The sequence below is a fragment of the Entelurus aequoreus genome, linkage group LG08 (assembly GCF_033978785.1).
Source record: "Entelurus aequoreus isolate RoL-2023_Sb linkage group LG08, RoL_Eaeq_v1.1, whole genome shotgun sequence".
NCBI classification, from domain to species: domain Eukaryota; kingdom Metazoa; phylum Chordata; class Actinopteri; order Syngnathiformes; family Syngnathidae; genus Entelurus; species Entelurus aequoreus.
In genome coordinates, this window is record NC_084738.1 from 5,936,614 (window position 1) to 5,959,339 (window position 22,726).

At 40.7% G+C, this 22,726-nt stretch overlaps 1 protein-coding gene across 1 annotated transcript in view; it reads right to left on the minus strand.

Moving 5' to 3' along the window:
* The window catches only part of msh2 (mutS homolog 2 (E. coli)), a 32,093-nt gene that overhangs the window by 5,926 nt on the left and 3,441 nt on the right, over positions 1-22,726 (minus strand). The window contains exons 2-14 of the mRNA XM_062054815.1: positions 22,294-22,442; positions 21,908-22,192; positions 21,450-21,596; positions 15,765-15,914; positions 15,561-15,694; positions 12,674-12,873; positions 10,656-10,765; positions 9,469-9,592; positions 6,278-6,428; positions 6,112-6,209; positions 5,677-5,925; positions 1,990-2,194; positions 1,666-1,913 (exon numbers count right to left, since the gene is read on the minus strand). Coding sequence (XP_061910799.1) covers positions 1,666-1,913; positions 1,990-2,194; positions 5,677-5,925; positions 6,112-6,209; positions 6,278-6,428; positions 9,469-9,592; positions 10,656-10,765; positions 12,674-12,873; positions 15,561-15,694; positions 15,765-15,914; positions 21,450-21,596; positions 21,908-22,192; positions 22,294-22,442 — 2,250 coding nt within the window. The remainder of the gene's footprint in view (positions 1-1,665; positions 1,914-1,989; positions 2,195-5,676; positions 5,926-6,111; positions 6,210-6,277; positions 6,429-9,468; positions 9,593-10,655; positions 10,766-12,673; positions 12,874-15,560; positions 15,695-15,764; positions 15,915-21,449; positions 21,597-21,907; positions 22,193-22,293; positions 22,443-22,726) is intronic.

Below are 22,726 nucleotides of genomic sequence, written 5' to 3' on the forward strand. Positions count from 1 at the left end.
GTGTTCGTCAAAACCAGTTGTATTGGTCAAAACCCGTAGTGTTTGTCAAAACCCGTAGTGTTCGTCAAAACTCGTAGCGTTCGTCAAAACCAGTTGCATTGGTCAAAACTCGTAGCGTTCGTCAAAACCAGTTGTATTGGTCAAAACCCGTAGTGTTTGTCAAAACCCGTAGTGTTTGTCAAAACCCGTAGTGTTCGTCAAAACTCGTAGCGTTCGTCAAAACCAGTTGCATTGGTCAAAACCCGTAGCGTTCGTCAAAACCAGTTGTATTGGTCAAAACACATAGCGTTTGTCAAAACCAGTTGCATTGGTCAAATCCAGTTGCATTGGTCAAAACCAGTTGCGTTCGTCAAACCAGTTGCGTTGGTCAAACCAGTTGCGTTGGTCAAACCAGTTGCGTTCGTCAAACCAGTTACGTTCGTCAAACCAGTTACAGTCGTCAAACCAGCTGTATTGGTCAAAACCAGCTGTTTTGGTCAAAACCAGTTGCGTTCGTCAAACCAGTTGCGTTGGTCAAACCAGTTGCGTTGGTCAAACCAGTTGCGTTGGTCAAACCAGTTGCGTTCGTCAAACCAGTTACGTTCGTCAAACCAGTTACAGTCGTCAAACCAGCTGTATTGGTCAAAACCAGCTGTTTTGGTCAAAACCAGTTGCGTTCGTCAAACTAGTTGCATTGGTCAAAATCAGTTGCGATGGTCAAAATCAGTTGCATTGGTCAAAACCAGGTGCATTGGTCAAAACCAGTTGCGTTGGTCAAAACCAGTTGAGATGGTCAAAACCAGTTGCATTGGCCAAAACCAGTTGCATTGGTCCAAACCAGTTGCATTGGCCAAAACCAGTTGCATTGGCCAAAACCAGTTGCGTTGGTCCAAACCAGTTGCGTTCGTCAAACCAGTTGTATTGGTCAAAACCAGTTGCGTTTGTCAAACCAGTTGTATTGGTCAAAACCAGTTGTAATGGTCAAAACCAGCTGTAATGGTCAAAACCAGCTGTAATGGTCAAAACCAGTTGCATTGGTCAAAACACGCAGGGTTCGTGGAAACACGTAGCGTTCGTGGTAGCGTTCATGGAAACACGTAGCGTTCGTGGTAGCGTTCATGGAAACACGTAGCGTTCGTGGTAGCGTTCATGGAAACACGTAGCGTTCGTGGTAGCGTTCATGGAAACACGTAGCGTTCGTGGTAGCGTTCATGGAAACACGTAGCGTTCGTGGTAGCGTTCATGGAAACACGTAGCGTTCGTGGTAGCGTTCATGGAAACACGTAGCGTTCGTGGTAGCGTTCATGGAAACACGTAGCGTTCGTGGTAGCGTTCATGGAAACACGTAGCGTTCGTGGTAGCGTTCATGGAAACACGTAGCGTTCGTGGTAGCGTTCATGGAAACACGTAGCGTTCGTGGTAGCGTTCATGGAAACACGTAGCGTTCGTGGTAGCGTTCATGGAAACACGTAGCGTTCGTGGTAGCGTTCATGGAAACAAGTAGCGTTCGTGGTAGCGTTCATGGAAACACGTAGCGTTCGTGGTAGCGTTCATGGAAACACGTAGCGTTCGTGGTAGCTTTCATGGAAACATGTAGCGTTCGTTGAAACAACGCATGATGACGATATAAGGAGAGAATAAACAAGATGGCAGCACCTCAGTAAATGGAGAAGAGAAGACACGTACCTGGCTGGACGCGGTACAACATGGTGAGGGTGTCGTGGGAGGTCAGGGCCGTCACGTGTAGGTTGCGTACGGCAGCCTGCTGCGCCTCCAGCGCCGTCAGCTCGTGGAAGTGCGTGGCGAACAGGCAGAAGCAGCCGATCTTGGCGGCCACATGCTCGCTGATGGCCCACGCCAGGCCGAAGCCGTCGTACGTGGACGTGCCTCGGCCAAGTTCGTCGATGATGACCAGCGACTTCTCTGTCGCCGAACTGCGTGGGAAAAAAAACGCACAACGTTAAGATCGGGCGACCGGATTAGCGGCGCTGGTGTTGGTGTTTGGCTTACCGCAAGATGGCGGCGGTCTCTAGCATCTCGGACATGAAGGTGGACACGCCCTTAACCTGGCTGTCCCCTGCTCCCACCCTGGCCAGGACGCTGTCAATCACGCTGAGCTCCGCCTCCTCGCATGGCACGAAGCAGCCGATTTGAGCCATCAGAGCAATTACGCCCACCTGGCGGATGAACGTCGACTTCCCACCCATATTTGGTCCTGGGCAAAATGACAGCAATTGATTATCACTAAATCATTGATAAGATACTTGATTATGTGTGTATAATATATATATATATATATATATATATATATATATATATATATATATATATATATATATATATATATATATATATATATATATATATATATATATATATATATATATATATATATATATATATAATCTTATTTTTTTTGTGATAGAGTGATTGGAGCACATACTTGTTGGTCACAAAAAACCTTCATGAAGTTTGGTTGTTTTAAGAATTTATTATGGGTCTACTAAACATGTGACCAAATCTGCTGGGTCAAAAGTATACATACAGCAACATACATTATCAATTTTGGTGACGTAGAAAAGCTACAATCAAATCAAATGAGCTTCATGGCATGGCCTCTTAAGTTCATGTGAGTGATTATGATTGACGACACCCGTTGACTTCTCTGAGTCCATTTAAATAGGGCTCATGTGATGCAGTCACTAGACCCGCTTACAAACGAGACAATGGGAAAGTCAAAGGAATTCAGCACAGATCCGAAAAAAACGAATCATTGACTTGAACAAGTCAGGAAAGTCACTTGGAGCCATTTCAAAGCAGCTTAAGGTCCCAAGAGCAACTGTGCAGACAATTGTTTGTAAGTATAAATTGTATGGCACAGTTTTGTCACTGCCAATACCGTAAATTCCGTACTGTAAACCGCTACTTTTTTCCAATGCTCTGAACCCTGCGGCTTATAAAGCGGTGCAGCCTATTTATGGATTTTTCTTCGCTGACAGCCACAATGCAAATAGTTTAAAAAACAACAAGCAAATACCGTATTATTCGGACTATAAGTCGCAGTTTTTTTCATAGTTTGGCCAGGGGTGCGACTTATACTCAGGAGCGATTTATGTGTGAAATGATTAACACATTAGCGTAAAATATCAAATAATATTATTGATGTCATTCATGTAAGAGACTAGACGTATAAGATTTCATGGGATTTAGCGATTAGGTTTGACAGATTGTTTGGTAAACGTATAGCATGTTCTATATGTTATAGTTATTTGAATGAGTCTTAACATAATATGTTACGTTAACATACCAGTTGGTTATTTATGCCTCATATAACGTACACTTATTCAGCCTGTTGTTCACTATTCTTTAGACATTTTAAATTGCCTTTCAAATGTCTATTCTTGCTGTTGGCTTTTATCAAATACTTTTCCCCCAAAAATGCGACTTATACTCCAGTGCGACTTATATATGTTTTTCTCCTTCTTTATTATGCATTTTCGGCCGGTTCCGACTTATACTCCGGAGCGACTTATACTCCGAAAAATACGGTACACTGAAAAGGTGTGTTATTGTTTGTGCTAAGGCGCCATCAATTGGAAGAGTTCGCTTACTGCCGGTGCTGCAGTGTCCTTTCATTTGGTGCTTTCAACCGGAAAAAGAAGTACCGTTCCATCTTCTAACCGTCCATAGCATTTCTCCTCGTATGGATTTTTCATTCATCACTCCAAGCAACGTTTGTAAGTTTTACAATATAACTAAAACTGTTTATATTTACTAAACCGTCTTATGTGTGATGTCTGTAGGAGTGTTTTCATGCATATTTGTACGTGCTATCGTAATGTAATCAAGCGAGCGTCGTTAGCATTAGCTAAAATGCTAACACGTTTACAAGTGTAAGTATTATTAACTTAGAATGAAATTATTTTTGAATTGTGTCAGTTTCACAAAATCCTCAGTAAATTCACCAAAACATCACTGTGGGGGGGCGTGGCCTGCGGACCTGCAGCAAAGCGGGGTGTGCCAGGACCGGTTTCGAGATTAGCGACAGGTGCATAGATGGCACACCTGGGCTGGCTTATCTAATCACCGGTCGCTCTGTTAAAGAGCAGCAGCCGGGAAGGAGAGGGGTTGTTGATGGTGGAGAGAAAACCTGAGCACGAATGAGAGTGAGGGCGAGATGGACAGAAATGACAGAAAACGAACACAAAAAACATTTATTGCAAAATAAATCATTGTTCAGAAAAATTAACGAGGCGATCATGTCCATAATTGGTGGTCTGAAGAACCCGGAAGAGCAAGTCTTCCACAGTCACCCTAAAATTATTGAGTCCGTTTAGCTGATCGGCGAGCTAGCTTCCGCAGCTAGGTGGTCCATGACGATGACTTACATTTTGTTTGATCCTCCGTTTTACTGTCATATTACAGACACAGTTTGGAAACAAATAAGGTATGTAAATTAACACATTTACATGATCTTTTTGTGTTAACTAATTTTGCAACATATATATGGTGCCACTAATACAGTATATGGGGAACATTTTTTTCAAAAATTTAGTGGGTGAGGTTTATAGTCTTTTTTTATAGTTTATATGCGCTCTATAGTCCGGAAAATACGGTATGCATTATTTTACTAAAATTGAGACTTTTGTCGAGGCTACAACTAATTATTCATGTCTACAATGTTTTTTTAATACGGAATTATGCTTCACTATACAAACTTTTCGATTTATGAACCATGTTCAAGAATCAATTAAGTTTGTAAATTGAGGTTCCACTGTATATGACATCTATTATGTTACACAAGCGCAGAGTTAGGTGTTTGTTTAAAACAAATGATAAAGTACACCATTCTTGGAGACAGACACAGCTCATTAGCATTAAAGCTACAGACACACAAAAGTCTGTGTTTTCTAAACTGTCTAAATTCCAGCATCACAATGCAACTACCGTATTTTTCGGACTATAAGGCGCGCTAAAAATCCTTTCATTTTTCTCAAAAATCGACAGTGCGCCTTATAACCTGGTGCGCCTAATGTACGGAATAATTCTGGTTGTGCTTACCAACCTCGAAGCTATTTTATTTGGTACATGGTGTAATATTAAGTGTGACCAGTCACACATAAGAAATACGTGTAGACTGCAATATGACGCTCGTAAACAACACCAAAACTTTAAAAGATCCATTGAGAATATAAACATTACGCATGGCGCTCAAAAAGCTATGAAGCCGCACCGCTTGATGGATTGTCAGCACGTTACGGCTGCAGTAGTAAGACGTACTCTTCAACATACGAGTATTAGTCGTGTGTGTGTGTGTGTGTGTGTATAAGGACCGCAAAACGGCACTTATTAGCAGACATGTTATCGGGCGTTCTGTTACGCAATATTATGCAAAACCAACTTTTCTTACCTTCTGGTAAGAAAGATGTGTATTTGGGATCTGCATAAGTCCTGAAAATGTGTGTGCATCCTGAAACGACTGTAAAACATAATCTATGCAACATTTTGACCAAAGAACCACCATTACATGTTATGTAGACCACAAAGAAGTGTTTTTAATTTAGAAAAAAATCATAATATCATCCCTTTAATGCGCCTTATAATCCGATGCGGCCTATAGTCCGGAAGATACGGTATTGTGTGACGTCTGAAACATCAAATACTTGCATGGGACATTTGAAGAGAGGATGTGCTCACCTGTAATGATGAAGAAGCTCTTCTCTCCCTGCACGAAGGAGACATCGTTGGGAATGAAGCAGGTGTCGGCGTCCGCCTCCATGCAGGGGTGCCGCGCTTGCCGCAGCTCCAGGCGCCGGGGCCCGTCGTCCGTCAGCAGGCGGGGTCGCACGTAGGGCACGGGGGCCGAGACGGACACCACGGCGAAGCTGACTACGGCGTCCAGCAGAGCCACCGTGTCACCCAGCGAGTGCAGAGGGTCCACGTAGCCTAGTTTGACAAGATGAACAAGCGTGAGGGCTTCAGTTAACAATCTGATCAACTGATTGAGTTCAAATATGTTTTTATAAACAAGGCGAGTTCACAGAAGGTAAGTTCAGGCACACAGATGACTTCCTGTTTAATCAATGACATGCGGATGGGGCAGCGCGATGAACATGTGATGCGTTTCCACACCCGAGGCGATGTTGATAATCTCTTTGACGATGGCGTTCTGGGCCTCCTCGTACTCCTCCCTGCTGCGGGTGTAGTCCTCGTTGAGAGAGCTCAGCTTGCTGCGGACACGCGCCAAACTGGCGATTAATGCACAGGACACCTGAGTGCGTGTGTGTGCCACGCTGACCTGTTAGTGAAGCGCACGCCGTTCTTCTGCACATCCAGCGTGGTGAACTTCTTGTTGTTCCTCAGGCTCTTCTGCTCCTTGCAAGTGACGCGCAGGTAGAAGCCCAGCACGCCGCTCGACTCCAACTTCACCGTCTTACCCGCGTCCAAACCTGCAACGACACCATGATCACAACAGCCATGAGTAAACAACGACACAATGGAGATTGCATTGCGCACACTAGTATGTTGCCCGCTGGATGCGGAACGGCTGCGGAACAGCGCCGCTACAAAGGAGGAGTCTTTCTGTTTCCATTCGAGTTGTTGTGTCATTTCCCACCACTGGCAAACCCTCTGAGCACGGCAGACGCGTCCCTTCAATACATTTCCGCAGATCTTCTATTGTAGCTGGCTGCCGCAACGTGTCGAATCAATTTAGCTCAAATCTGCTTGTGTGAGACAGGAAGTCATGCACAAACACAAAATAAATGATCCGGTTTACTTTCAGAATAAAATACTCTGTGTTCAAGGCAGAAAGTATTTTACATTTTAATACGTCCGAATTTGCAGACGTAATTTCACCTCGTTGACACAATTGGATGAAGACATGGTGATTCTGGAGGACCACACTCACATAATCATATTACAGGCATATCCTGGACAGCTATTTTGGGACCTATGTCAAGTAAGACTTTGAACTGTTTAAAACGTTTTTTAATTTTTAACTGCCCTTTATTTAACAAATTGTGAGAATAATTATGTGTAAGTTATTGCACAACTCTTATGCTTAAAGGCCGTTGCTATAGTTATTATCAATTGTGCTGAAGTTGTACTTTTCTATCTGTGCAAAGGCACAACTTGTAATCTTGCTTTGCAGTTTGTTTCCAGACCCTGCCTGCTGACAGCCAAGGACGGACATCGAGTACCTCAACGCAGACAAAACAGAGACAGGGCGAAATCACGAGTGTAAGCACATTTCCATTCTGAATAATCATGTATTGTGTCTACTGGGGCTGCTTGCATTACCCCTCCCTTCAGAAGCAGCCTCAGTGATGTTAACTAGGGACCTCTCGAATAAATAGAGGAGCACGTGGGACTGTACCTTAGAGCGTAGGGTGAAACTGTAACTGAGTGGACAACCCAAAACGTCTCTCCTCATGAGAAAAATTGAACTCTGTCTCTGCCTGAGTCCTTCTTCTTGTCTTGTGTAATGTTTGAACCTGACACAAATTGTTCTTAAGATAATTTTTATCTGCTCTTTCTACATGCATGGATATATATGTGTGTGTATTTTACCTCTGTTTGAAATGATATATTTTAGTCTCTCCTTTGCCTGTATTTCTCTGCTTTATGTGTGTTTACTTGTTTGTGGTGTACAGCCCTTTGTTTTTCAACTGCGGTAGTTTGTAAAGGGCTTTATAAATAAAGTTGGTATGGTATGGTAAATACCAGTTGATACGGGAGCCGGGGAAGCAAGGGAATGGTTAGCGTTACATGAGGTGTGTGTGTGTGTGTGTGTGCACAACGCTCGGCAGGGATGATGTTAATGTTGTGTTGTTTACTACAAATACAAAAAAAATTGTCGTTCTGCAAGGCGAAACTGTCGTCTTTTCCATGAGTCAAGTCAAACAGACGGTCGCTTGTGGGTATTGACAGACGGCAAAACTGGAGACGTTCCGTTGTGTTGACATTCAGCAACCGTCACGTACCCCGAATGGCAGAACTGAGTTTACTTGCGTCTGCTCCTCTGTTTTTGGTTGCCTTTCTACAACTCCCCTTATTACATGATTATGTGCAGATTCGCAAGATCTTTTAAAAGTATGCGCCATTTCGCTGCACGTCAGAACCGCTACAGTGCGCATCACAATGGCGGTGGGGATTGGCGGATGGCGGCACCGCTCAGCAGTCGTTTCGCATTTAGTGGAAATCCAGGGCAATAGTTGTCCAATAAGTGTGCACAGTAATAGTTGTCCAATAAGTGTGCACAGTAATAGTTGTCCAATAAGTGTGCACAGTAATAGTTGTCCAATAAGTGTGCACAGTAATAGTTGCCCAATAAGTGTGCACAGTAATAGTTGCCCAATAAGTGTGCACAGTAATAGTTGTCCAATAAGTGTGCACAGTAATAGTTGCCCAATAAGTGTGCACAGTAATAGTTGTCCAATAAGTGTGCACAGTAATAGTTGCCCAATAAGTGTGCACAGTAATAGTTGTCCAATAAGTGTGCACTGTAATAGTTGCCCAATAAGTGTGCACAGTAATAGTTGTCCAATAAGTGTGCACAGTAATAGTTGCCCAATAAGTGTGCACAGTAATACAAGGGTGACACATTTAAGCGTTCATCACCTAAACTTGAATAACTTTTGAAATAATTAATCAATTCTTTTTATTTTTCAGATTTACCAAGAAGAATTAATGTTCTAAAAGTTTAGAAAATTTCAACTTCGAGATGCCATGGACTACTGAACAAAAGACAATTATAGTTGAGGCCTATTTTCGGCTGAATTCTATCCATGCAGCTCAATTGCAATTCAAAGAAAGGTTTGGATATCGTGAATTTCCTGCCCACACAATGATCTACAGATGTGTCAACAAGTTCCGAACCCATGGGACTGTTAATAACCTCAATCGTAAAGATACTAACAGACAATCACACTCTGGACGACCGATATCATCAAGGACACCACAGAACGTTGATGCAGTCAGACTCTGTTGTTCGCAGCCCACGCAAGTCTGTGCGTCGACGAAGTCAGGAGCTTGGAATGAACCGGGAGTTTGTGCGGAGAATTTTGATTGCAGATCTCGACCTCTATCCTTACAGGATACAGATTAAACAAAAGCTTACACCTGCCGACATGAGAAAACTAGTGATCATGTGCCAGTGGTTTTGCGATAAGATTGACGCTGTGTTAATCGAAATAACATTTTGGAAGTTATTTGATTTTTATTGATGAACGTTTTTTTTGTGTCACCCTATAGTTGCCCAATAAGTGTGCACAAAAATAGTTTCCCAATAATTGGGTGTTACACCACAGGCGTTTACGCTTAAAAGTAATGCTTGTGATTTTCTTTAAAAGGCAAAAAGGTTGACATTTACCTTCTTAACACATGACTGTACACTCCAATCCACTGGTTTTAGTTTTTTATGAAATCTTTTTTTCATCCCCACTTTCGTGTGAGTGTGTGTGTGTGTATGTGCGTGAGTTAAAGTACCTAGCTCTCTGGCAGCACTGTTCAACACACCCTGCATGCTCTTCTCTAGGGCATCCATCTTGTCTCGCAGCTCACTCAGCACAGGATCGAAGGACGCCTTCACCAGGAACTCATGGTGTTCAACCTGAAAAAAACAGTAGACAATATCTTTTTTAATTTGGTAATATCTCATTCTGTTTATTTCAGTTATTTCAATTATTTTAAAGGCTTAGAAAAATGTTTTATATGGAAAAATATATTCTATGCACATACCATATTAAAATCAATCTATATAATTGTAAATTAAGTTTATTATTTCTACATTTATAATTGATTAGTCGTGTATATAACTACAATTAAATTGAAAAAAACGGCCTTTTGGCAACCTTAACATACTTAAAATTTTGACAGGGGTGCATGTAAATTGGTGTGTTAATTAATAGACAAATAAGAATTAGTTGATAGTAGGGGTGTAACGGTACGTGTATTTGTATTGAACCGTTTCGGTACGGGGTTCCGGTTCGGTTCGGAGGTGTACCGAACGAGTTTCCACATGGACATATTAAGTAGCGTAACGCACATTGTGTAAACAACGCACACCGAGGCACAACACACGGCATGCTAGCAGCTAACGGGCTACGATGACTGACCATACGTCCTCTTTTCACCGGACATGTCCTCTTTTGCGGAGCTGTCAGGGCGGGTTTTAAAGGCCCACGGCACATTCTAAAAATACTATTAAAATAAACAAAAACATAACAAAAGTGAAATAAAAAAGCTTAATGGTTAAATGTAATTTAGAAAAAGTTGCAATGTTGACTAATAAAACAAAGCTGTTTTTTTTTCTTTCAAACTGTCATTGCTCAAAACATAACATTGGATCAAAATCCATGTTATTATGAATTATTGACCTATCCAAGGTTCCGATTACTTCACATCAAATATTCCACTAAGAAAAATATTATTGGTGGAAGATTTAGCAAATTTGGTAAATAAATAACCCAAAAATTGATATTTTGTTGTTTTCTTACTGTACCGAAAATGAACCGAACCGTGAACTCTAAACCGAGGTACATACCGAACCGAAATTTTTGTGTACCGTTACACCCCTAGTTGATAGTGTACATTTTTTAATAAAAATGCAGTGCAGCACTCGACAGCAACCAGCAGAGGCACTGTACATTGACCCTTGTCAATGTTAATTTGACCTGGTTCATGTCCAGCGTGGTCTCGATCATCTCCTGGTACTTGGTGAAGTCGCCCTGCAGATCTCTGAGGGGGGAGATAAAGACGGCCTCCAACAGGACCCGGTAGCTGCCTGGGAGGAAACACGCAGACAATCACAGGATGCTCAACACTGCAGGGATTTAGATTAGATTACACTGTTCCCCTCTGAAGACAAGCATCTACTGTAAGTCACATTGCAGACATTTTACAGGCACTGTTCCACGCACAGATAATGTCTTTTCACAGTCATTACTGTGTTGTACTGTTACAAAGGCAGAGCAATTGATGTTTACTGTTGTTTACACATTCTCTTGAGCTGTGTACTCACATGCAGTTATTTGATGTTGTCCTAATATAGGCTGATTGAAATCCAAATGATTCTCATTTCAAAACTAATTTTCTTCTCGTAGTAAATAATGTAAAGGTAAATTGGTCGAAAGTCGAATTTTCCTAATCTTAGGTGTAATAATAAGCATGCATAACTAAGCTGCAATAAAAATGAAACTACTTCGCCTTTGAAAACACAATGTTGAGTAGGGCTGGGCGATATATCGAATATACTCGATAATATCGCGGGTTTGTCTCTGTACAATATAGAAAATGACTACATCGTGATATTCGAGTATACATTCTCACGCAGTTGTTTTTAGCTGCGGTCATTACACTACAGGCGTTTCTCACTCTTTCTTGTCTCTCCTTCCCACGGAGACATAAAACAAGCGCACCTTCTTACATACGTCACATACTGCGTGCAACGTCGTACGCCCTCGCCGAGCAGAGAGGTAGCGGAATGGTTAAAGTTAGCTGTGATGCTAGAGTAGTGGTGCGAGTGGTAATACGAGAGAAAGAAGGTGTGAATCTGGTAACAAATGAAGGAAGAATTAATTCCCAAGAAAAACAGCACGGGGTCCATCGTCTGGCGGTGGTTTGGCTTCAAGCGGGAAGATGTTGAACAGACAACTGTAATATGTCAAGTATGTGGCAAAAGCGTTGCTACAAAAAGTAGCATTACTGCTAATTTTTAGCATCATTTGAAAAGTCACCCGCTAGAGAATGAAGAGTGCTTGAAACTCTGCATGTCAACATCTCCGGCCGGTGCCACACCAACAAAATGCCGAAGTAGCCATTTCCAGATCAATATGAAAAAAATAGTCTAATACAGAAGGAGATAGCGTCCGCAGGAACCTACCACATAGTGAAGGACATACACTATTTGATTTCCTATTATGCAGCTCATTTTGATTTGACAGTTATTTAAATATATTGTGTGACATCATGCACAAAAGTGCACTATATTTGTTTTAAAATATTGTAGTGGCGTTCTGTACAAGAAGAGCACTTTAATTTAGTGTTGTTTTGATATGTCATCTTAGTGACATCATGCACAAAAGTGCACTTTATTTGTTTTAAAATATTGTAGTGGCGTTCTGTACAAGAAGAGCACTTTAATTTAGTGTTGTTTTGATGTCACTTTAGTGAGTGCACTAATAGCTTGTTTTAAAATGTCTCCGACAATCTTGCACTTTCTGTTTTGAAATGACATGAATGTTTGTGCCACTGCTTAATAACTGTTTAATAAATACACTTTTGCTAAATTGACTTAGTTGTGATTTCTCTCTCTGCATGAAAGTTTAAAAGTAGCCTATATTAATGCAGTATGAAGAAGAACGTTTTAATGTAGACACATAGAATCATCATACTGCTGTGATTATATGCATCAAGTGTTCATTCAAGGCTAAGGCAAAATATGGATATATATATCGTGTATCGTGACATGGCCTAAAAATATTGAGATATTAATAAAAGGCCATATCGCCCAGCCCTAGTTGAGAGGACAGGAAGTTGTGGCGTTTTATAGGTATGGCTGGCAATAATACGGCTTTAGATTCACGCCAAAATGAGCGTAGTTCCCAATTTAAAAGAACATTTGGAACCTGTCATTGTTTAAAACAAGACTAAATAAAGTGGTGGTTTATTAGACAATATCCATTTTTGGCACCTGAATATCTTTCCAGCGCGGCGAAGAGGGCAGGAAGGTGGCTGACGGCCTGGTGCACGCGGTAACAATCCTGCAAGGTGGCGCTGTGGCGGTGGAACTTCTTGGCAAGGCGCTGGAGATCGGGGAAGCGGCGCAGCAAGTCCTCCTGACAGGTCTGCCTCAGCTCCGAGTCGCACACAAAACTCTCCACCAGGTCTAGCCTGCAAACACAAATAGTGTCAAAACAACCGTGACACACATATCTGCACGTATTTTATCACACCCTCTCAACAAACAATACCATTGAAAGTAAACTTGGGATCTACTTTAGAGTAGTCCGTGTACAGCAGTACAGTGTTACAGTATACTACAAATGAGTCCACACAAAGACATGTTTATCTAAATAGCTGGCTACACAAGTTAGAAGAAATTGTATCCACGGCCAAGCATGGAGCATATATTTGCTGCGCGCAGCGGACGCTTGAGCAGTGCGCAATTGCGCAGGCACGCACCTTAGAGGGAACGTTGCTTGGCAGTCCATGTCTTGTTGGAAACACGCCATTCTTCATCAACTTTTCTCTTTTTAGCGTCTCGGGTGTAAACCGTGCATCACTTGTCGTTGCATGTGCACCTTCACTCACAGGTTACACACGGACACACGCCCATAAATAATACTTTTCAAAATAAAAGCAGCACAGTTGTAATTTGTGATTGCAGCTGTTCACATTCACTCACAAACACGCACATGCATACGTTCACACGGAAGTAATACAAATAACGATTTTCAAAACAAAAGCAGCACCGTTGTATTGCACACTCGAAATAGATACTTTTTAAAATGTATTTTGTAATTTATAATTGGCCTCACGCGGGCCGGACAGGGACGCACAAAGGGCCGGATGCGGCCCGCAGAATGCCCAGGTCTGAGCTAGCAGCTACACAACAGCTAAGCACACAATAGCACACAAGCTGGACATAGATAATAAGCGTCCTTAATTGAACAATGTGGGTATGTGGGCTTGAATAAAGCCTCAGGGAGTTGAACGCCCCTGCCTTACATAGTTCCGGGTCACCCTTGGGCAAGGTGTAGCACCTGAGTGCCTGTACGTTGGAGTTCACCCCAGTGAACGTCCCACTGGGAGAAGACCCCGCGGCAGGCCAAGGACCAGATGGGGGGATTACAAATCCTCTTTGGCCTGGGAACACTTCGGGATTCCCCAGGAGGAAGTTGCTAATGTTGCTCTGGAGAGGGAAGTCTGGGTCTCTGCTGGAGCTGTTGTCCCCGCGACCCGATTCCGGATAAGCGGTTGAAGATGGATGAATGGATGTAATTGAACAATAATGCAGTCTAAAACAGCACATTTGTCAATATAAACAAGTATCAAATAATTATAGTTGCGTATTACTCACAGAAACTCTAATAAAGAAGCTTATTAGAAACTCCAATACAGAAGCTCATTAGAAAGTATCCAGTAACAAACGAGTCCGCATCCATCAACTTACTGTGACATGAGCTTAAGTTGTCACAAAAAAAAACAATTACCACTTCACTTCAACTTAAAGACAGCATAAGTCCATTCCATATGGTTAATAAAAAATGTTAGTTTTTTTCAAACCTACTATTGTTTTTTGGGTAATTTCACTTGATCAAACCTTTTCTAACATTCCTCACTACAATATAATAAAAGTAATGTATGATTAGAGCTACCCCGTCTTCCGCCCGAATGCAGCTGGGATAAGCTCCAGCACCCGCCGCGGCTCCGAAAGGGACAAGCGGTAGAAATGGCTGGATGGATGATCAGCACTAGAGATAAATGCTTTAAAATGTCATATCGGAAATTATCGGCATCGTTTTTTTTATCATTGGTATTTTTTTATTTTTATTAAATCCACATAAAAAACACAAGATACACTTACAATTAGTGCACCAACCCAAAAAACCTCCCTCCCCCATTTACACTCATTCACACAAAAGGGTTGTTTCTTTCTGTTATTAATATTCTGCTTCCTACATTATATATCAATATATATCAATACAGTCTGCAAGGGATACAGTCCGTAAGCACACATGATTGTGCGTGCTGCTGCTCCACTAATAGTACTAACCTTTAACACTTCATTTTACTCATTTTCATTAATTACTAGTTTCTATGTAACTGTTTTTATATTGTTTTACTTTCTTTTTTATTCAAGAATTTTTTTTTAATTTATTTATCTTATTTTATTTTTTTAAAAAGGACCTTATCTTCACCATACCTGGTTGTCCAAATTAGGCATAATAATGTGTTAATTCCACGACTGTATATATCGGTATCGGTTTATATCGGTATCGGTAATTAAGAGTTGGACAACATCAGAATATCAGATATCGGCAAAAAAGCCATTATCGGACATCCATAATCAGCACTGATATATCGGATTTGTATCGCAGCAGAAGTGAAAAAGTTGTATAGGGACACACCTCGAAGATGACAAGTGCCTTCTTGGTGAAGATAAAAAAGTGGACAGGTGTGTCTCCTCCACACCTGCACCCGATTACATAAGCACCTGTGGGGCATTCTTAGGCGACAGGAAGGAAGGAAGGAAGGAAGGAAGGAAGGAAGGAAGGAAGGAAGGAGGCGTAGCGTGAGGAGTGATGCTATCATGGAGTGGAAGAGGATTCCAGTAACAATCTGAGCAGCTCTGCTCAATTCCATACCCAAGAGCACTCAGGCAGTGCTAAACAACAATGGCACTCGCACTACATAGTCACAGCAACCACACAATTTGTTCACTATGAGCTGCACTCCCTTGTGTTGCCAGCTATTTACACAACAATGGTTGTGTTGATCGTACATGTATACGGCAATACAACCTGTACACAGACTACTCTAAGGAATATCAAAGTTTACAGACTATGGTTCATTACCTCTCCTCTATTTTGGTTCTGTCCAAGAGCGGCTGTTTGATCCATTGGTTGATAAGCCGCTGGCCCTGAGGCGTGCGGCACTTGTTAAGCAGACCGGCCAATGAGTGAGCCCCGCTGGTGTCGTCGGGCGCACCCTGGAGGACGGCAAACGTGACATCAACAAGCGTGCTCCGCCGCACCGACGGGACGGAGCGCTGTATCTACCTGGAAGAGGTTGAGCGCCCTCACAGCGGCATTGTCCAGCCTCATGTACTGGCCCAGGTCCAGCGGGGTCAGACTGAAGGAGTCAAAGTTGGACTCGTCGGACAGCAGCTCCAGGTAACGCACCACGGCTGCCAAGCAGGACATGGCCACCTGTGGAGGAGGACGCCGTGATAATTAGGGGTGCTCAAAAAAAATCGATTCACATCTAAATCGAGATTTTTTATTTACTCCGAAAAGTTTATTTTTTTAATTTTTTGAAAAATCGATTAAAAAACAACATTTATTTTTTGCAAATGTTTCAATTAAAAACAAACAACTATTGATTTTGTTACTATTATTGACCCTGAGATGGGTAGGTTGTGAGTTCAAACCCCGGTTGAGTCATACCAAAGACTATAAAAATGGGACCCATTACCTCCCTGCTTGGCACTCAGCATTAAGGGTTGGAATTGGGGGTTAAATGACCAAAGATTATTCCCGGGCGCGGCCACCGCTGCTGCTCACTGCTCCCCTCACCTCCCAGGGGGTGAGCAAGGGTGATGGGTCAAATGTAGAGAATAATTTCGTCACACCTAATGTGTGTGTGTGACAATCATTGGTACTTCAACTTCATACTGTGCCACTTTTACCATTTTTATATTGACTAGACTAGACTTCCTTTTTATTGTCATTCAAATTTGAACTTTACAGCACAGATAAGAACGAAATTTCGTTACATAAACTCATGGTAGTGCAGGATAAAAAAGCAATAAGGTGCATATATAAATAAATAAATAAATAAAAATAATATATAAATATATATATAAACTAAATATGTATAAATATACATACATAAATAAATAGATTACTGTACAGATAAATATATTGCATACTTGATTTTTATATTGTATTTAATACTCTAAGTATTTGTATGTCTTCTTGATTGCTTTGCAAATTTCTATCCTACATATTGTAAAACTGGGGTTGAGTTTGAGTTGTTCCATTTTCTGATTTAGTTTAGTTTATTAAGGATCCCCATTAGTCTACACCGCAGTGGAGACTATTCTTCCTGGGGTCCAGGCAAAAAACATCACACAATCACAAAACAAAAGATTAAAATGCAGTACAACATGATCAAATAATAAAATGTTGTAATACAAAAATAGCAACAACAAAGAACCAAAAAAATAATAATAACTTCGAGTTTACATAATATTGTTCATACCAAAGATAAAAAGAGCAATATAAAAATAGATATATATATATTTTTGAAAAAAAAAAATAAAACAAAGAACCAATGGCCTAAAATATATACATTAGTGTACCAAAGACAAACAGTAAGTGACGAAAAAAGTTCCATCCACCATTTTCTACTGCTTGTCCCATAATCAATAAAATAGTCAATAAAAACAGTCATGACATTAGGTACAATCTAGAATAATCTCTTTCCGCAATACTTCTCCTCTTAGTCTGTTCTTAAAACACACTATGCTGGTGATTGATACCAGATATTGTGGAAGTGGATTCCAGTAAGTGATTGCCCTGTACATTACAGTCTTTTTCAAAACATCACTTTTGGGTTTAAGACGGGTGAAAGCACCTCTTAGGGCTAACCTGGTACCATAGTTGTGACTTTCACTAGCAAGCAACAGCTGAGAATACAGATATGAAGGTTTATGGTATGTATAGATTGTTTTTAAAAATAGAATCAAACTACACGCTACTCTTTCACCAACTCTCATCCATGACAATTCATTATGCATGATCTCAACGCTGGTCCTAAATGAGCAATGGAGAGCGAGTCTGGCAGCTCTGTTTTGGGTAAGCTGGATTTTATTGAGTTCTTGTTTAGATGCATTGGACCAAATTGCTGGGCAGTAGTCAATATGTGACAATACAAGGGATTGTATAACTTGTTTCGTAGTTGTGTTAGTTAAAAAATAGGCACTTCTTCTTATGATTGAGATGCTTCTGCTCATTTTTGTTACTATGTTATTAATGTGAGTGGCCCAAGATAGTCTTTCATCTATTGTAACTCCCAGCAACCTGGCTTCTTTAACTTGTTCAATATGAACTCCGTTCAAAGAAACATTCAATATGCGTTCTTTTCTATGAGCATGTTTTGAGCAAATAACAAGACATTTTGTTTTGGAAATATTAAGTTTCATCTTATTTTCTGTAACCCATTTAGAAATCTGCATAACCTTGTCTTGTAGTATACTGCTCAGGTCTGTGCAATTATCAGCATAAGCATATATTGTTGTGTCATCTGCGTAAATTGCACAGCAACCATTCTTTAAAATACATGACATATCATTTACAAATATTGAGTATAATAAAGGTCCCAGGCAACTTCCCTGGGGAATACCACAATATAATGTTTTAATATTTGAAAGGGTTCCATTGAACATGACACATTGCTGTCTGTTGACTAGGTAGCTTTTCATCCAGTTAATCGCTGAGAGCTTAAAACCATAAGCAGACAGTTTTATAAGTAGTAGTTTGTGGTCAATAATATCAAAAGCAGCACTAAAATCTAATAGCACTGTGCCAACTAATAATTTACCGTCAATTTGTTTTAGCCAGTCATCTGTTAATTGTGTGAGAGCTGTGCATGTTGAATGGCCAGTTTTATATGCATGTTGAAAGTCTGAATTAATGTCATTTATAGAGAAATAATTTTGAATTTGCTTAAATATAATTGTTTCCATTAATTTTCCTAATACTGGTAAAATGCTATTTGGCCTACTATTCGATCCAGTGAATGCTTCTTTCCTATTTTTTGGTAGAGGAGTTACTCTAGCAACCTTCCATATTTGAGGATAGATTCCTTCTTTAAAACTTAAGTTAAAAATATAACATATCGGACTGGCTATTATTCCAGCTGACAATTTTAAAAGTCTACAATCTAGATTATCATGACCACAAGGTTTGTCAGATTTCAACTCAGACAATAGATTTTCAATTTCCAATACATTAGTGACTGAGAATTCAAATTTACATTTTTTGTCCTGCATGATATCATTTTTAATAAGTGACTCAGATAGAATACAATTTACAGGCAGCATGCCATTTCTTATAGTATCAACTTTACTTATGAAATAATTGTTGAAGTAATCAGCAATTTCTTTGGGCTTGGTGATAAAGCCTTCACCTGATTCAATAAATGCTGGTGTTTTTCCCATTTTATCTCTACCCATGATTTGATTGAGAGTACTCCAAAGTTGTTATCCATCATGTTTAATTTCTTCAATTCTAGATTGGTAGTACACCCTTTTTTTCTGTTTATTTAATTTGGTGACTTTGTTTCTTAAAGAGCGATATGCTAGCCAGTCCTCTGAGCTACCTGAATCTACTGCAACTCTTTTCCGTATATCTCTATCTTTCATCAAGTTTCTCAGGTCAGAGTCAAGCCAAGGGGCTTTGACAGATCTGACGGTGAGCTTCTTGATGGGTGCATGCTTATCACAGACAGAAGAAAATGACTTCATGAATTCATGCAGAGCTGCTTCAGTATGCTTTGACTCAAATACACTGTCCCACTGTATGTTATGTACGTCTTCAATAAAGGCATTATCACAGAAATGTTTGTAGAGTCTCTTATACATAATTGTAGGTCCAACTTTGGGGACTTTCACTTTTCTTGCTATAGCAATCATGTTATGATCACTAAATCCAATTGGCACAGAAACAACCTTTGAGCATTTATCTACTGAATTAGTAAAAAGATGATCTATGCAAGTTGAAGACAATACACCTGAATTGTTCATATTTATTCTGGTTGGTAGATTTATCATTTGAGTTAGGTTACATACAGTGGCAGTGTCATTAAGCTTTCTTTTCATAGGGCAGTTTTTTGAGAGCCAGTCAATATTTAAGTCTCCTAAGAAATACATTTCTCTGTCTGTGTCAGAAACATTCTGAAGCATTGCACACATTTTTTCAAGATATGCTGCATCAGAGGAAGGTGGTCTATAGCAGCAGCAGATTAGTAATGGCTTTAGATGTGGCAAGTGAACCTGGATCCAGATTGCTTCTACATCTGTCAAGTCCAGATCTCCTCTTTGCTTTATTGGAATGTGGCCTTGTACATAAAAGGCTACTCCTCCCCCGTGTTTGTTTCTATCAAGTCTAATTATATTGTAACCTTGTATAAATATTTCAGTATTGTCAATTGAATCATCCAAATGAGTTTCAGAAATTGCTACTATATGTAGATCATTTTCAAACATTATTTTACTCAACTCAATTACCTTGTTTTTCAGACTACAGATGTTCAAGTGGGCAATTCTGAGTCCTTTTTTGGGAAGTTTGATAGACATTTAAAGTTAATAAGGATTTACAGAATATATGTCAACTCTAAAAACACAAAAAACATATAGATCAGCAAACCACACACTATGCAAATTTATCCAAATCATTTAAGCTCCTGACCATTAGCACATTGACTAATTGATTAACATTCTGTGATTTTTGTAAATAAAATTAGCAATTTTTTTTTAATTTTAAGATGTTTTTTGTGCGTATAAGTCATATGTCAACAGCCAAGAGGAGCTTTTGTGACCTGTAACCTGTTTTGAAAAGGTTTTATTATCATTTATACAGCAAATTATATATTACCAGAATCGCGTTGAATCAAGAATCGATTCTGAATCGAATAATCACCCCAAGAATCAGAATCGAATCAAAACGTGACGTGCCCAAAGATTCCCACTTCTAGTTACCATGGACGCAGGCCTCGTGTTTACATTTCATGACAAATTGATCCACAAGCATGCATGGAGGTCGTAAAACAATATTTATGTAAGTGTGCTAATGTGGAGAAGAAAGGACCTTTGTTGACATAAACTGACCTGTTTTTTTTTCCATCGACAAGAACTATTTGCCCCTCCCCTCCAGTCATATGCCAACAAAATCTCTCGACCATATGTGTTGTACAATAAGCCGTTGTTTATCGCCGTAAGCTGGTTCTGGGCCTGACTGTGGTAAAAGAGTTAAAAGGGATCCTATTTTGCAAAACCAACTTTTCTTACCTATTGGTACATGTTTGTGATCTGCATAAGTCCAGAAAATGTGAAATCAAACCATGGAAAAACAGCAGAGATATTTATAAAACAATCTTTCCTTCTTCCAAACTTCCTTCAAATGAGTCGTTAGGAATTTGAGACTTTAGTGACGTATTTTGCCTTAATCCCGTCAGCAGATGTCTCCATACATGGTAGTGGTTTATCCGAAGAGCTTTGCGCAAGTCCGCCATTTTATTTCAGTTTCAGTTAATAAGCTCTACTTTTTCTCTATCCTCTTGTTGCGGGGCAGACTGGCTTGTACATGCACATGCATCTTTCTTTGAAGAATTTTGAGGACGAAATTGGATTTATGCCTTTTTCAAATTAGGTTGCAACAAAAAATGTGGCAAAACTGAAGCGCTGTGAATACTTTTCGGATGCAGTGTACAGTATACAGACAGGTGAGCACCTTTCCGAATCACGTCCAACCAACTAGATTTACCAATTAAACTGTAGGAACATCTCAAGGATGATCAGTTGAAACATTATTTGTAAATAAAAAAAACTATTACATTGTCATTATGGGGTATTGTGTGTAGACTTTTGAGGACAAAAATGAATGTATTCAATTTTGGAATAAAGCTGCGATACAACAAAATGTGGAAAAAGTGAAGCCCTGTATGCCTCATGGCGCCCTTACTTGTTTATCCAGCTCTGGGAGAGTGTTGCTGGCTTTCGTCTCTCCTCTTTTAGCTCTCAGCAGCCTGTTGAGGTCCTGGACCACGTCCTTGCTGCTGAACTCGGCTCGCTTCCTGTCTGAGACCAGCACGCCACCACGCTGCACGATCTGCATAAACACAGCGAGGGGCAGTGAATCGTTAATAGGGCGGCAATAACGACCCACAGCTCGTTTTTCATTGGCCCTCGGCATGTTGTAAAAATGTAATGAATTCATTACTGTTACGGTTGATTGGTTTGACGTTAACCAAAGCTAAGATGTGGTTTGCATCCTTTGATTTGGCATTGAACACTAATCATATTTATGGCTTATTAAAAGAAGTCCCACAGACTGTCTACTGCTAAATTACAAGACAAACACTTAAGTAACACAAACTGGCAGAAAAATTTAAAAAAAAGGTAATTTAAGAATAAACAAACCTCCCGCAGCTTGCTTCCATCCGCATTGCCGTCCCCCTGAGCAAGGAGACACTCTTTCGGGCTGATCTGTACTAGCAGGGACTCCAGGTTGGAGAAGATCTCGTTGTCCGGGAACTCGCACACGCCCATGGTCCTTTGAGCGGCGTCCACGTAGCCCACGCCCACCACGCGCTGCCCGTCTGCGCCGGTGGCCACGCGAGCGGCCACGACACCGGCGCAGCCTTCTGCTCCGTTTCCACCGCCAAAGAGAATCTCCTCAAACTGGGTCAGGTTTCCCGGAGAGGCCTGGAATTAGAAGGAGGATAAAAGGGTTGCTAGTTACGTTTTGACTGACGTTCCATCGTACTCTCCCAGGGACCAAGAACGATGAACAAAGTTAGGTCGACCTTGAACTCAATCCTCCAGTCGTGCTCCTTGCTGCTCTTGCTTTGGTTCTTGTACACCTCGACCCGGTACTGCCTCACCAGAAGCAGATCTCTCACAAACGCCTCAAAGTTCAGCTTGCTGAGGACCACGCTCTCCAACTTACGACTTCCTGCCAACAAACGCAATTCAAATGGAGATGAAACACACCGACAACCATGCTCGTTACCTTTGCACGGTAAAAGTGATAAACATTAGGCCTGGTTAGATGGACCCAAATATCACACATACTGTATTCATACAGAAAGCAGTGTCAGTAACTTATTTATTTTTATGGACTGATATCAGTGTAGTAGATCTTGAGTGCAACCTCCGGGAAATAAGTTCACAGGAGGGCTCTGAAGCATTGAATGAATTAGTGTTTGTTTTATGTGTACCGTATTCTTCGGAGTATAA